The sequence below is a fragment of the Sapajus apella genome, unplaced genomic scaffold, assembly GCF_009761245.1.
Source record: "Sapajus apella isolate SASKATOON/1434 unplaced genomic scaffold, GSC_monkey_1.0 scaffold119, whole genome shotgun sequence".
NCBI classification, from domain to species: Eukaryota; Metazoa; Chordata; class Mammalia; order Primates; family Cebidae; genus Sapajus; species Sapajus apella.
This window is the reverse complement of record NW_022437059.1, coordinates 2,030,508-2,043,235: the sequence shown is the minus strand read 5'-3', so window position 1 is coordinate 2,043,235 and position 12,728 is coordinate 2,030,508. Positions and strand designations below refer to the sequence as shown.

The window sequence follows — 12,728 nt, the reverse complement described above, 5'->3', positions numbered from 1 at the left end:
CACACACACACACACACACACACACACACACACACACACACACACACGAATCATAAAGAGAAGAAAAAGCACAGACAACTCGAATGCCTATCTATGTCTCACCTCAAAGTCAAGATAGCAACTGAGCACTTCTCGCTGTGCCAGATGCTGTTCCATTCACCTTACGTGGATTAACACATTCAAGTGCCACCACAGCCCGAGGAGGTATGACTTCTATTCTCACTTCTGGAAGAGCATGCCAAGGCACAGAGAAGGCACATGACTTGTTCAAGCTTATGACTACCAATTGGTGGAGGTGAGGGCTGGCTGCGAGTCTGTGATTTAATCGCCATTGAATGCTGCCTCTTTCCAGCACTGCAACACTCTCATCGAATCAATCAATTGATAAGGTATTTAACGGGCACTTACCACATGCTTAGCACTGTGCCAGAAACTACAGTACACAAGAAATTAAGACGTAGTCCCTGCAAGGATGTAAAGAGGTCCTTGAGGAGTAAGGGTGGGGAAGAGGTGGGGCTTACTCCCATCTCACTGGGGCACCAAAGGCAGAGCCAGAACAACCCACCACTCAGCTGTGGGAAGGAGCAGGGGTGAGGAGGCCTGGACGCCTCCTCCAGGTGCTCTGGGGCCCAGGGCTGAGGCTCCGAGTCCTAGGTTCACACCCTCCCGTTGGGTGTAAGCGAGTAGAAGTCAGAAAGTGGAGTCCAGTCAAGGTCAAGGAGAGGAGCCCAATGTCCTGGTTGCTGCCATGTCTCCCCTGCCTCTTCCCCAGTCTCAGTGCCCTGCTCTGGGCAGAAGTGGGACATCTGAAGTGTGCGTATGTGTCTGTGTGTTGCCCCTGGAGGGGAGTGCCCAGCCACTCTCCAGACCCACTGTTCCGCTGCTCTCTGCCAGGGTTCAGCTGCACTCAGGGAGTTGAATCCTGGGAATTTAGGAGGCCCTCGGGCCTCTTCCCTTTACCCTTTACTCCCATCAAGAGCTGTGACAGGAAAGGCGGGGGGAGCTCTGGGGACTGGCTGGGCTTATTTTTCTCCTGCCCCCACATCCATCCCCCCTCTGGAGGCAGCTCCCGCCCCGAGCCGGCCTGTCATCCCACATTGCTCTGATTAGCTATAATCTTTCTTTTTCAATTTCTCCTCCCTGAGACTAGGGAGCGAGAAAATCTCCCAGAAAATGAATAAATATTTCAATTTTCGGCGCAATCAGTCTGTGGAGCCGGCACATGATGGAAACGGGGGGAAGGATAATGGTTTTCATTTAGATAAGATACAGAAAATTATTTAGTGAAAAATGAAGATTGATGAAGCCCATTGAAATTCTTTAAAGTGCAATTTTTATTTCTCAGCCTAGGCTGAGTCTCCCCTTCCCCTCGCCACTCTGCTCCCCTCCATTCTATGGCCTCTTCCTGACACCTACTTCCCCCATCCCCAATTCCCAGCCGCCATCCCTCCTCCCTGATGTAGCGCCCCCTCCGTTTCCTCTCTCACTGCCCCAGTCCCTGACCTAGAGCTCCTTTCTGAGGATGGAGGCTAAGGAAAGGGGGTCCTGCCAAGCCCTCCACCCCCATGTGAGTCCCCGTCTCCCCAGACTCCCACTCCTTCCCTCCTCGCCTCCTCCCCAGTCCCTTGCCAAGCTTCCCCCAGCACTCACGAGTGATTTCTCTCCCTTCCTGTCTAGTCGCTCCCTTTCTTTTCCTTGGTATCCTCTCCCCCTACCCCAGATACTTTCACCAGGTCCTGCTTTCACCCCTGTTGGAGCAGGGAGGTGGGAGCTTAGCATTCCCTAGTCCCTCACTCCTTTCCAGAGGGAAAGGCACACAGCACACACTTCTTTCTGTCCCCGATTCAATCCACATGTCTCTCCTGTTTGCTAACTGCTGCTTTTGTTCCTTAACTCTCATTTGTATCCATGTTGCTGACACGCAAAGACTGCTAGAAAGGGGCAGATGTAAGCTTGCCCCCAACATAAACCAATACCAACCCAGGGGCCCCCTCTACCACCACCACCATGGCCCACCCCCCTTCCTCCCCGACACCAGCAGCTTGGCTGAACAAAGTCAGAACTTAAGTCATCTTCCCAACTTTCTGCCAAGTGGCTGGCCTGGCCTGCCAACCCCAGGGCCAGGCCTCCTCCTTTCCCTCAGCACCACCTCCCACTCTTGGCTCACACCACGGATGTGTGCCCTTCCCATATGTGTGTTGGGGGGGCTGGCATGGGTGCCCTATGGGGACAGATGAATCAAAACCTGCCCCCACCAACTCAGCCAAGCTTTGCCTTTGGAGCTCCTTTGGCAAGGAGCGGAAAGGTCCAGCATAGCACCGCACCTACAAACGCAGGAAGGGAACTGAAAGCAGGGCAATAATGCCTGAGGCTGTTCTACCCAGATCCATTCCCAGACACCCCCTAAAAGAGACCACCTCCACCATCTGCAGTCTGCCCATCTCCATAGGTGTCTGCCCTTATGAATGTCTGTTCAAGTTTCTTTGTTTGCTAGAGGGTTGGTTTCTGTGAGAGCGTGTGTCCTGTCCTTGTAAACGCCTGCATACATGTACCGTGTGTAGTTGTAACGTTTGGGTGGATGAATGTGTGCGCGGATCTGGGGGAGGAATCTGTCTTCCTCAGATGTCTCAGTGTCTTTGTGTGTATGTGTCTGTCTCAGTGTGGGGGATGTTTGCGGGAATGTCTCTGTCTCAGTAGGTGAGTAGTCTGTCTCAGTGTCTGTGAATGTTTTACGGTGTTTGTGTGTCAATTTCTGTGTGTCAGCTCCATTTTTGGGGAGGGAAGGAGTTCAGCAGGATTCAATCTTCCTTAGAATCAGACCCGGGAGGCAAGAACCAACTCCCACAGACCCCAGTCCCTGCTGCATTCTGGACCCTTGGTTCCCTCAGCCCTCTTCCCTCCCCCAACCCCAGCCCTGCCCAGGATACACTGACATCCTCACCTCTCTCAACCACCTCCCTCACCTCCCAGCCTCTCCCCTGCCAGTTCCAAATAACCCCAGCCATCAACACTTTTCCTGAGCCCAAGTAGAGTGTCAGCCCCCTCCACCCAGCGCCTGCGCCCCCGCCCCGGTGAGTTCCCCCCTCCGTAGCAAGCGGGCCTGAAGCTGGATTTGGAACTCCACTCTCCACTCAGAGCCTCCGCGGGCAGGGGTTCCAAATCCCTTCCTCCAGAGGGAGGGGCCCCGAGACACCCCTCCCTTCCTCTAGAGTGGGCAGCCCCAGGCAGTCTGGAGCCTTGGTTCAGACTCGGTCCCCCGAGCGGGTGGGCTGGAGTAGAGGGATCCCCTTAGCAACATCTTCGAGAGGTGGGACCCAGCTTTCCGCTCACCCCCTCGCCCGAAATCCGAAATCCCACCCTCTTCCCAGCCTTCCCCCTGGCCTGGACTCAGGCGTCCGGAACCCCGGCCTCAGAGGACGAGGGTCGGTAGAGCTGCCAGAAGCTCGGGAGAAGGCGTTCGGTTCCCCGCTTCACTTGGACCTCCAGCCCTCGCGGCCCCAGTGCTGGGTTCTCCCGCGCAGCCAGAGGAAACAACTTGGGCAAATCAACGGAAAACTCATTCTCCCCAGGCCCCCGTTACTCCGCGCCCCCGCCCCCGGGGCTCTGCGCCCAGACCGAGCCCCCGCCTCGTGGCGTCCGGACCCAGAAGCTGGCCGCGGGCCGCCGGGCACCCCAGCACTCCCCCAGCGAGGGCGCAGTGCCCGGGCCCCGGCGGGGAGCCGAGCGTCCGGGGGCGGGCTGGGCGCCCTTACCTTGGGAGAAAGTATCGGAGAGAGTGAGGATCCAGACGAGGAGGCTCAGCATGCTGTCCGCCCGCCGTGCGCCCGCCCGCGGCTGGGGCCCGGAGTTGGCGAGCGATCGAGAGGAGCGGGCTGGGGAGGAGGGGAGCCCGGGAGCCCGCCCCCCGCCCGCCCGCGCCCGCCCCTGCACACACGCGCGCGCGCACACTCGCGCGCACACTCACGCGCACAAACTCACTTCCCTGCCCTCCGGTTCTCTTTCTCTCTCTTTCCTCCCAGTCCTTTTTCTCGTCCCGGTCGCCCTCCCCCCTTAATTATTTCTCCTTTCAAGCTTTAACTCTCTGGGTCTCTTTCGGTTTTTGCCCCCCCTTCCTCTCCCCTTCTCTTCCTTCCCTCTCTCCCCCTGCCTCCCTGCCTGCCTGCCTCCCTCCCTCTGCCTGACGTCTACTCTCCCTCCGACGGCGCCTCCCTCCACGGGCCCTCCCCCTACCCCCCCAACGCGCGCGCACACACGCACACCCCTCGCTGGAACTGAGATGGAAGGAGAGCAAAGACAGAAAGGAATTGAGGGCAAAGGCAAAGGGGGTGAGCAACGTGACCGTCGTGGGCTCTGGAGCAGGCACGACAGGACCCCTGCCCACCCCACCCCCTCCCACTTATAGACGCAGTCTTGGTCGCGGGCTGTGGAACTAAGCAGTGGAGGAGGAACACGGCTGAGGGACATCAGCCTCTAGCTCGGAGGATGGGGAGTGTGTGGTGTGTGTGTGTGTGTGTGTGTGTGTGTTTCCGTGTGTGTGTCTAGAAGTCGGGGGAGGGGAGCAGGGAGTTAAATAAACATAAAGACCTTTCTTTTTAAATCCCACACCCAAAGTCTAACCCCTAAATTCCCCAAATTAAGATTTCTCAGCTGACTAATGAAACCTTGGAGAGGGGAGGGGCATACCTGCCTCTCTCCCTAACCACAAAACCCAGAGCGGGAGAATCGGAGCTGCGCCTTGGAGCTGCCTTGAGACCCTGCCCTGGCTTCACCCAGGCAAGGTCGAGCACAGCTAGGCGTTGGAGCACTTAGCAGCCTGGAAGAGGCACACTTGACTCCCTTTGTTCATCTCAGCTTTCCACTCATCCCGATGGAGAAGCTAGCCAACTGGATGGCTTTGAAGGGCCAAGGCCTGGCCTCACTTCCCTGAATGCAAGCCAGAGGAGAGGACAGCCACCGGAGGATCTCTAAGCACGCTGGAGTTTGAGATCTTTTGGGGTAGGGACGGAGGAACTAGGAAGGAAGAGCATTCAGGAAGGATCTCCACTTTCTTTAAGGGCCCAGTTTGGCAACCAGCTCCTCTTCTCACCCCTAACCAGATGCTTCTGCTCACAGGGTGCTGGGAATGCCGGAGGGTCTCGACCCTAGGGAATGAACAGAGGAGTGGCAGGAATTACCCAAGCTTACAGTAATGTGCTGGTCTAAAGAGGTCTCCACCTCCCTCTTCCCAGATACCAGAACTCCTGGGTCTCTCCTGGGTCCCCGCGAAGATTTTTTAATTTCTGCCCCCTGAAAGTAGGTGCATGGCTCTCTGGTGCCCTCTGCTGATGTGTAGCGGCCACAGCTCCTCTTTCCTCCACAGACCAGCCTGCGGTCCACACACAACTGGAGGACAGAGAAAGGCAGGAAAACACCCAAGCTCACGTGCAGAAGCCCCGTATGCACAGACCCAGAGAATTCCTCATATGTTCCAAAGCACAGGCAAACACACGGTTTAAGAATAGAGCCACACCTTGCCCAGAGAAATAGGACTGCAATCTCATACATACACAAACAGACACCAACTCATAGACAAATAGGGCTTTTCAGTTGTTCATTCATTAATCATACATGCCACAGATAGTTCTTTAGCTCCAGGCTGCAATTTTCCAGTCACCATTCTAGGCTTTGGGGAGACAATAATGAAAAAAAAATGGCAAAGTCCTTCCCTTTAATGTTCTGGAGGAAAGTGACAGGCAGTAGAAAAAAATATAAAATATACTAGGTTATGGTAAATGCTATGGGAGACAAAGCAGGATGCGGATTAGGGAGAGGGAGAAGGAATTTCTGTTCTTACAGGCAGTCAGAGAAAGCTGTTTTGCTAAAGCCACATTTGGGCACAGACCTGAGGGAATTGAGGGTTCAGCTACTCAGGCATCTGAGGGAAGAATGCAGCAGGCAGATGGTAACAGCAAATGCAAAGGCCCTGAGGCAGGTGCTCTGCTGGACATGTCAACAAGACAGGCTTTTCTCCTTTCCACTCCACATGACGGGGCATGGAGAGGAGGTCCATGGAGAGGAAAGTATTTTGTGTGTGTATGTGTCTGTGTGTATGTCTGTTTGTTTTTGAGATGGAGTCTCATTCCGTCACCCAGGCTGGAGTGCAGTGGCACAATCCTGGCTCACTGCAACCTCCATCTCCTGGGTTCAAGTGATTCTCGTGCCTCAGCCTCCCGAGTAGCTGGCATTACAGGCATGCGCCACCACATCCAGCCAATATTTGTGTTATTAGTAGAGACGGGTTTTTGCCATGTTGGCCAGGCTGGTCTTCAACTCCTAACCTCAAGTGGTCTGCCTGCGTGGCCTCCCAAAGTTCTGGGATTATAGGCATAAGCCACCACACTTGGCCAAGGAAAGTATCAATTTTTTAAAAGTCTTTAATCAAAGGAAGGGAATATTCTCAGCTCAGTGCTTCCTGCCTAATCTCCATGTCTGGTATCAGGCTTGATAGCTATTTTTTTTTATGAGAAGAGACTGGGTTATTAAAGCTTTTGGAGTTTTGTGGGCCTTCCATTTTATCTGGAAACCCTAGAAACAGAGGAGCCAAGTCTCTCTAGTTCACTAGTGGCCAAAACAACAATTGGCTTGTCTCCTCTGGTCCTTTAGCTCTCTTCTTTCCTCCCCCTTTCCTTAATTTCAAATCCTCACCAGCTCAATCCACCAGAAACTCACATCTTTAGAAACTCTTCCATATAAGCCATCCAGCATCCCAGATCCCAGAGCTTAAGACCCCATGGACCTCATCCCTAGCTAGTGGTCCTCAGCACCAGCTGTGCGTAGCATCTCCTGAGGGCCTTATATTTTATTTTATTTTTGTTTTATTTTTGAGATGGAGTTTTGATCTGTCCCCAGGCTAGAGGGCAGTGGCATGATCTCAGCTTACTGTAACCTCCATCTTCCAGGTTCAAGCCATTCTCCTGCCTCAGCCTCCCAAGCAGGTGGGATTACAGGTGCGTGCCACCACACCTGGCTAGTTTTTGTATTTTTAGTACACACAGTGTTTCACCATGTTGGCCAGGCTGGTCTCGAACTCCTGACCTCAGGCGATCCACCCGCCTCGGCCTTCCAAAGTGCTGGGATTACAGGTGTGAGCCACTGTGCCTGGCCCTGAGGGCTTTTTAAAAAACACCAGTACCATGCCCTCATCCCTAAAGATGAATTGTTCTGGGGTGAAGTCCAAGCATCAGTATTTTCAGACATAGCCCCAGGTGATTCTAGTAGACAGCCAGGGTGGAGAACTACTCAACTAAGCGAATCCCTGCTTTCCAGACATTGTCTTTGGCAAGCCTGCACACCACCAAGAGTCCTGCCCGCTTCTCTCTTCTAGCATTTCTTCTGCTTATTGCCAATCTTGTATCACCCTCCCCTCCTGGGGCAACCCCAATTCAGCTGCCCCAGCTTTGCTCCATCCTCATCTCTCTAGCATTAATGCTTAAAATTTGGTCTGGTCGAATTAACTGAGTCTCTTGGAATCTAATAACATAACTCATCAAACTGCAGACATCCTGGGGCTGAGTCCTTAGTATCAGTCAGATGATCCAAAGATAAAGCTTCTGTCTTTTCCATCAGACTGGACATACCTTCCTAGGACAGGATACCTGCCTCCCCTATCAAACTTGGGGATTCTTGGGGGGGGCAAGGAATATGCATGTCTCCCCAGTCTGGAGCTCCCTGAGGGCAGAGCAAAAGCTGGGTAAGCCCCTCCCTGTCAGAGACGTACCTGGCAGAGTAGTTGATAGCAAAGCACATGGGCCCTGAAACTAGACAGGGATTTAAATCTAGGTTCTGCCCCTTCCTTTCTGTGTGACCTTAGACATTTTATGTGGTTAACATCTGTAGTTCTTGTTTTTTTCATATGAAAACGGGGATAATAGCAGTACTTACATTATGGGGTAGTTGTGACGATTGAGTTCATATCCGTAGAGCTCTTAGAATAATACTAGGCATATAGTGTATGCTCAGTAAATGCTAGCTGTGATTATTTTTCAGTTTTGGAGCTCCCCCAAACAGAGATCTTTTGAATCCTCCTCCTGTGGATTTGTCTTCATCCTTATGCACAGAGCCCTGCCCTGACAGAAGCAGGCAGGCGCGGAGGCAGAGGAAGTAATCCCTGAGGATGCTACTTCACCTACAGAAAAGGAGAGAAACAGCCAAAGGTTATATATGGAGTTAAGAGAAATATTAATAATTTTTTGAGCACAAAAGCAAAAAGATCAAGAGGTCAGGGAGTGAGCAGGAAGGCAATTTATGACCATCAGCAGGGGAAGCCACCTTGAGAGACAGAAATGAATTCTTTGTCTCAATGAGAGCTAAGAACAGCAGAACAATTCTATAAATTGTCCTTCTTCCCCCTAGAGAGGTGGAGGATTGTGTCCCTGCTGCTTACCAGAGACAGAGGAGGGAAAGGCCAAGATCCTTATTCTCAGCCTGGAAAATAATCCTGATCCTAAAAGGAACCTTGAGTCCCCAAGGATAAGGGTTCACCAGAGGTCACCTGGTCTCCTCTTCTGCTGCAGACTATAGCCCAGAGCAGTGAGAGTGAGAGATGTACCCCTTCTTCAAAACTCCTCCCAGCAAAGGGGGCTCTTCATCCCTTCTCCACTCTTGTATCTTATGGCCCAGGTAACTGCGTAAGTCCTTCCAGGCAGTCAGCCTTGAGGTTTCCTGCTGTTATACCAGTTTATTTCTGTTGTGCTCTTTTTCCTTAAGATGCCCAGCTTTTGAGAGGTACAGGAAAAAGGGCAGAGGCAAGGCACTGCCTTATGGCAGTGGAAAAAGTCTAATCCGCACTGTGAGGGGAGAGAGTGGGGCAAGAGGAAAGAGAGCATCAGTCAAAGTACCCCAGAGCTTCCCTTAGTGGCCAAGGGGCCCTGAGCCTGGGTCCCGTTAGGCTGGCCTCTCTGTAGAGAGTATCTGGTCCTATTAAAAAAAAAAAAGTGAAAGAAGGTACTCCAAGGAGGCCCAGGTCCCTGATGCATTAAGACATAAGGATGCACGTTTCTGGTGGCAGGGTCTGGGAAAGGGGCGGCAGGTGCCATGGCTGGCTGTGAAAGTGGCAGGAAGAAGGCCCTGAAACAGCCCAAGAAGCAGGCCAAGCAGATGGATGAGGAATATCAGGCTTTCAAGCAGAAAGGAACAGAAGAACAGAAGAAACTCGAGGAGCCGAAAGCGAAGGCCACGGGGGAGGGGCCCCTGGCCACAGGTGGAATTAAGAAATCTGGCAAAAAGTAAACTGCTCTTGTCCCTGAGGGGACGGTGACCCTTTATTTCATCCGTATTTAAACATCTGTCTTCCCTGCCATAGCACCTTTTGCCTCCTATAGCTGGAATTAAGCCTTGTCTCGGAACTGTTGCCCATTTAAGAATAAACTTTTGGGCCGGGCGCGGTGGCTCAAGCCTGTAATCCCAGCACTTTGGGAGGCCGAGGTGGGCGGATCATGAGGTCAAGAGATCGAGACCATCCTGGTCAACATGGTGAAACCCCGTCTCTACTAAAAATACAAAAAATCAGTTGGGCATGGTGGCGCGTGCCTGTAATCCCAGCTACTCAGGAGGCTGAGGCAGGAGAATTGCCTGAACCCAGGAGGCGGAGGTTGCGGTGAGCCGAGATCGCGCCATTGCACTCCAGCCTGGGTAACAAGAGTAAAACTCCGTCTCAAAAAAAAAAAAAAAAAAAAAAAGAATAAACTTTTGTAAAAAACAAAACAAAAAAAACAACCTTACTTCAGTAAGTCATTCCTACCGTGACTGTGAATTTAAAGTAAAACCAGCTCGGAACCTTGCCAGAGTCTGCTCTTCGGTCCTTGTTCTACCCTAAACTTTGTATCGCCTGAAATTAAACTAACTCAACTAAAAAAAAAGATAGAAGGATGCCAATAAGATGCGCAACAGAAATGAGGCACCCTGGGCAGCAGTGGGGTAAGTGGTCCTTTTAGGCCTCCTACAGAAGGGAAGACGGGAGGCCAAGGAGGTCAAGCTCCATGGATAAAGCACACCCCCTTGATGTCCAAGAGCTCATCGTCTGGTGGGAAAGACAGACAGATAATTACAACAGAGTTGGGAAGTACAGAGAGAAAAATGCCTGTTTTTTGAGAGCAAAACAGGAGTCCCTCAGCTTGCAGGCCTCCAGAAAAGTGTCCTAGAAATGGAGACTCAGGATCTTCAGTCAGAGACTGAGTGTGGCGTTAGATAGCTTCCCTCTCTGGGCTCAGTTACGTGCTGACTCTGATGCCCCCATGGTACTGTAATACTCTTTGTCTCGAATACTGAAGTGCGAGATATTTTCTGGGGATGCCTTTTAAGGGGTTCCATCAGGGCCCATAGGGTATTCTGTAAATTCTCTGTGTTTGAGAACTACTTCTGGAAACTCTTGGCCCATTTCCCTTCAACAAACCAGAGTTAAGATTCTTCCCCAGGCCCAGGGATGGGAACCAATGTTCTTTTTTTTTTTTTTTTGAGATGGAGTTTCACTCTTGTTACCCAGGCTGGAGTGCAATGGCGCGATCTCGGCTCACCGCAACCTCCGCCTCCTGGGTTCGGGCAATTCTCCTGCCTCAGCCTCCTGAGTAGCTGGGATTACAGGCACGCACCACCATGCCCAGCTAATTTTTTGTATTTTTAGTAGAGACACGGTTTCACCATGTTGGCCAGGATGGTCTCGATCTCTTGACCTCGTGATCCACCCACCTTGGCCTCCCAAAGTGCTGGGATTACAGGCTTGAGCCAGCGTGCCCAGCCTTCTTTTTTTTTTTTTTTAAAGACGGGGTTTCACCATGTTGGTCAGGCTGGTCTTGAACTCCCGACCTCAGGTGATCCGCCCACCTTGGCCTCCAAAGTGCTTGGATTACAGGCATGAGCCACCACGCCCGACCTGGGGACCAATGTTCTGACCCTCACTCCTTTCACCTGATTTGGTGACTTCCTACCTGTGACCGCCACGCTCCAGGACAGTGGAAGTCCTGTCTACTTCCACTGGCTTTCCGGCTTCTGTGCCAGGGAACAGGCCTCGTGGTACCTGCCAGGCAGGGTCTGGCTGCTGGCTCCGGTGGCATTTCCTAAATGGACAGATGGAGAATGCTGGTTTACTATCTCCCCAGTGCTTCTATTCCAGCCTCCAAGACACAGCCAGCAAACAGGTCCTGGTACCAAGTCCTCTCTTCCAGGCATTGGCAGTTCTTCTCTCCTACTAGCCTTTAGACCTGGGTCTCAATGCTTCCCCATCTGTAGGTCCTGCTCATGCAAAGCCCTCATCTAGGCTTGGGGAACAGATCCAGAGAAAAGCAAATTCAGAGGAATATGTTGTCCTCCAAGCAAAAAACAAAACAGAACAACAACAGACGCTGGCTACTCCTTCAGCAGTCCTCTTTCGAGAACGGCATCAACCTCCATCCTCCTGCTGAGACCAGACTTCCATGAGAACACACTCTCTCCATCCCCATTCATATTCGGTCAGTCTCCAAATCCCGTAGATTGTTTTTTTCCCCAGATAGTGGCCTGTTTTCTTCCATCGTCACTGTCACTACCCTGCTCCTTGTATATTCTCTCCTGTCTCGACATCAGCAAGGCCTCTCTGCATAAGCCCAGGCCCAGTAATTTTTCTCAAGATCAAATCTCACCACGTTATTCCCCTGCTTAAAACTCACTGGGGCTCCCATTTCCCTTAGGATCTGATATGGCACCTGCCTGTTGGTTCCCAGAGCGTGCCTGGGGTACGTTTGCCTTCCCTCCCAACCCCACTGCCCTCCACTCCCCTTCTTGTCCTTTATACTCCAACTCCACCAGGCTTCTCTAAGTTCTGGGGACTGGCCCTATTTCTCTCATTGTTTAGGGTCTCAGCACATGTGGTCCCTTGCCTGAAATGTTCTTTTCTACCTGGGGCTCTACCCCAACCTCGCCCCCTAAGCTAAGTCCTACTCATCCCTCAGACCTCACACTAAACACCACGTCTCCATAGAAGCCTTTCTAATTCCTCAGACAAGTTAGATCACCTTGTTATTGCCTTCAAGCACCGTCTATTTCCACCGGTAACATTCAACACGCTTCTAATTAAGTAATCAGTTTCTGTTTCCCATGCCAGGTCACAAGCCCTGTGCAGGTAGAGCCTGTACTCGTGGTGTTGACTGCTGTTACCAGCGTGCCTGGCAAAAAGGGAGATGTTTTTGATTCTGAGTTCCACAAAGGATTTCCTGGAGTGGCGAGGAGGCTGAGCGCCATTTTACAGAGTACAAAGCCAAGGGGCTAGCAGTGAACAGCAGGAAGCTATTCCCAGCTAAGCAGGCATTTGATAAGTCCAGGAAATCATCCTTCCAAGGAGCTGGGAGAAGACGAGCAGAAGTGGCATAAAAGTTTATCTTCTGTTGTTCAGGATGAGTGTGTGGGGGGAGACACTTATTACCGCGAATGTGCCAAGAAAAAAAATCCCAGAGAACAGTGAACAAAGCTATAAATACAGCCGAGCGTCGGGTGACATCACCTGAGCACAGTGCGGCGATTTATGGCCAAGTCACACGGCCCTAAAGTGTATTTATAACGGTGTAACTCACTAGTACTTCTCCCTGCCTGCCTGCCCGCCCTCGTTTCCCTGTTCAGTGGTGTCCACATTCCTTGTTCTTCTGATGAGACAGGATGGCTGGGCCAGGCACCTGCTCTGGGGGTATTTGGCTGCTCTGAAAAGTGGAGCTGTCTCTCCAAAA

The 12,728-nt window shown here is 52.1% G+C and overlaps 1 protein-coding gene and 1 pseudogene across 3 annotated transcripts in view; one reads left to right on the top strand and one right to left on the bottom strand.

Moving 5' to 3' along the window:
• The window catches only part of KIRREL1 (kirre like nephrin family adhesion molecule 1), a 108,728-nt gene extending 104,522 nt beyond the window's left edge, over positions 1-4,206 (bottom strand). For 2 of the 3 annotated variants that reach the window (XM_032260738.1, XM_032260737.1), the window contains exon 1: positions 3,753-4,206. In XM_032260738.1, the coding sequence (XP_032116629.1) occupies positions 3,753-3,804 (52 nt within the window). In that variant the 5' untranslated portion in view covers positions 3,805-4,206. The remainder of the gene's footprint in view (positions 1-3,752) is intronic. The other variant, XM_032260739.1, reaches the window with a different exon arrangement.
• A 4,866-nt stretch (positions 4,207-9,072) lies between these two features.
• On the top strand, positions 9,073-9,341 carry LOC116538518 (annotated as a pseudogene).
• The last annotated feature ends 3,387 nt before the right edge of the window (positions 9,342-12,728 follow it).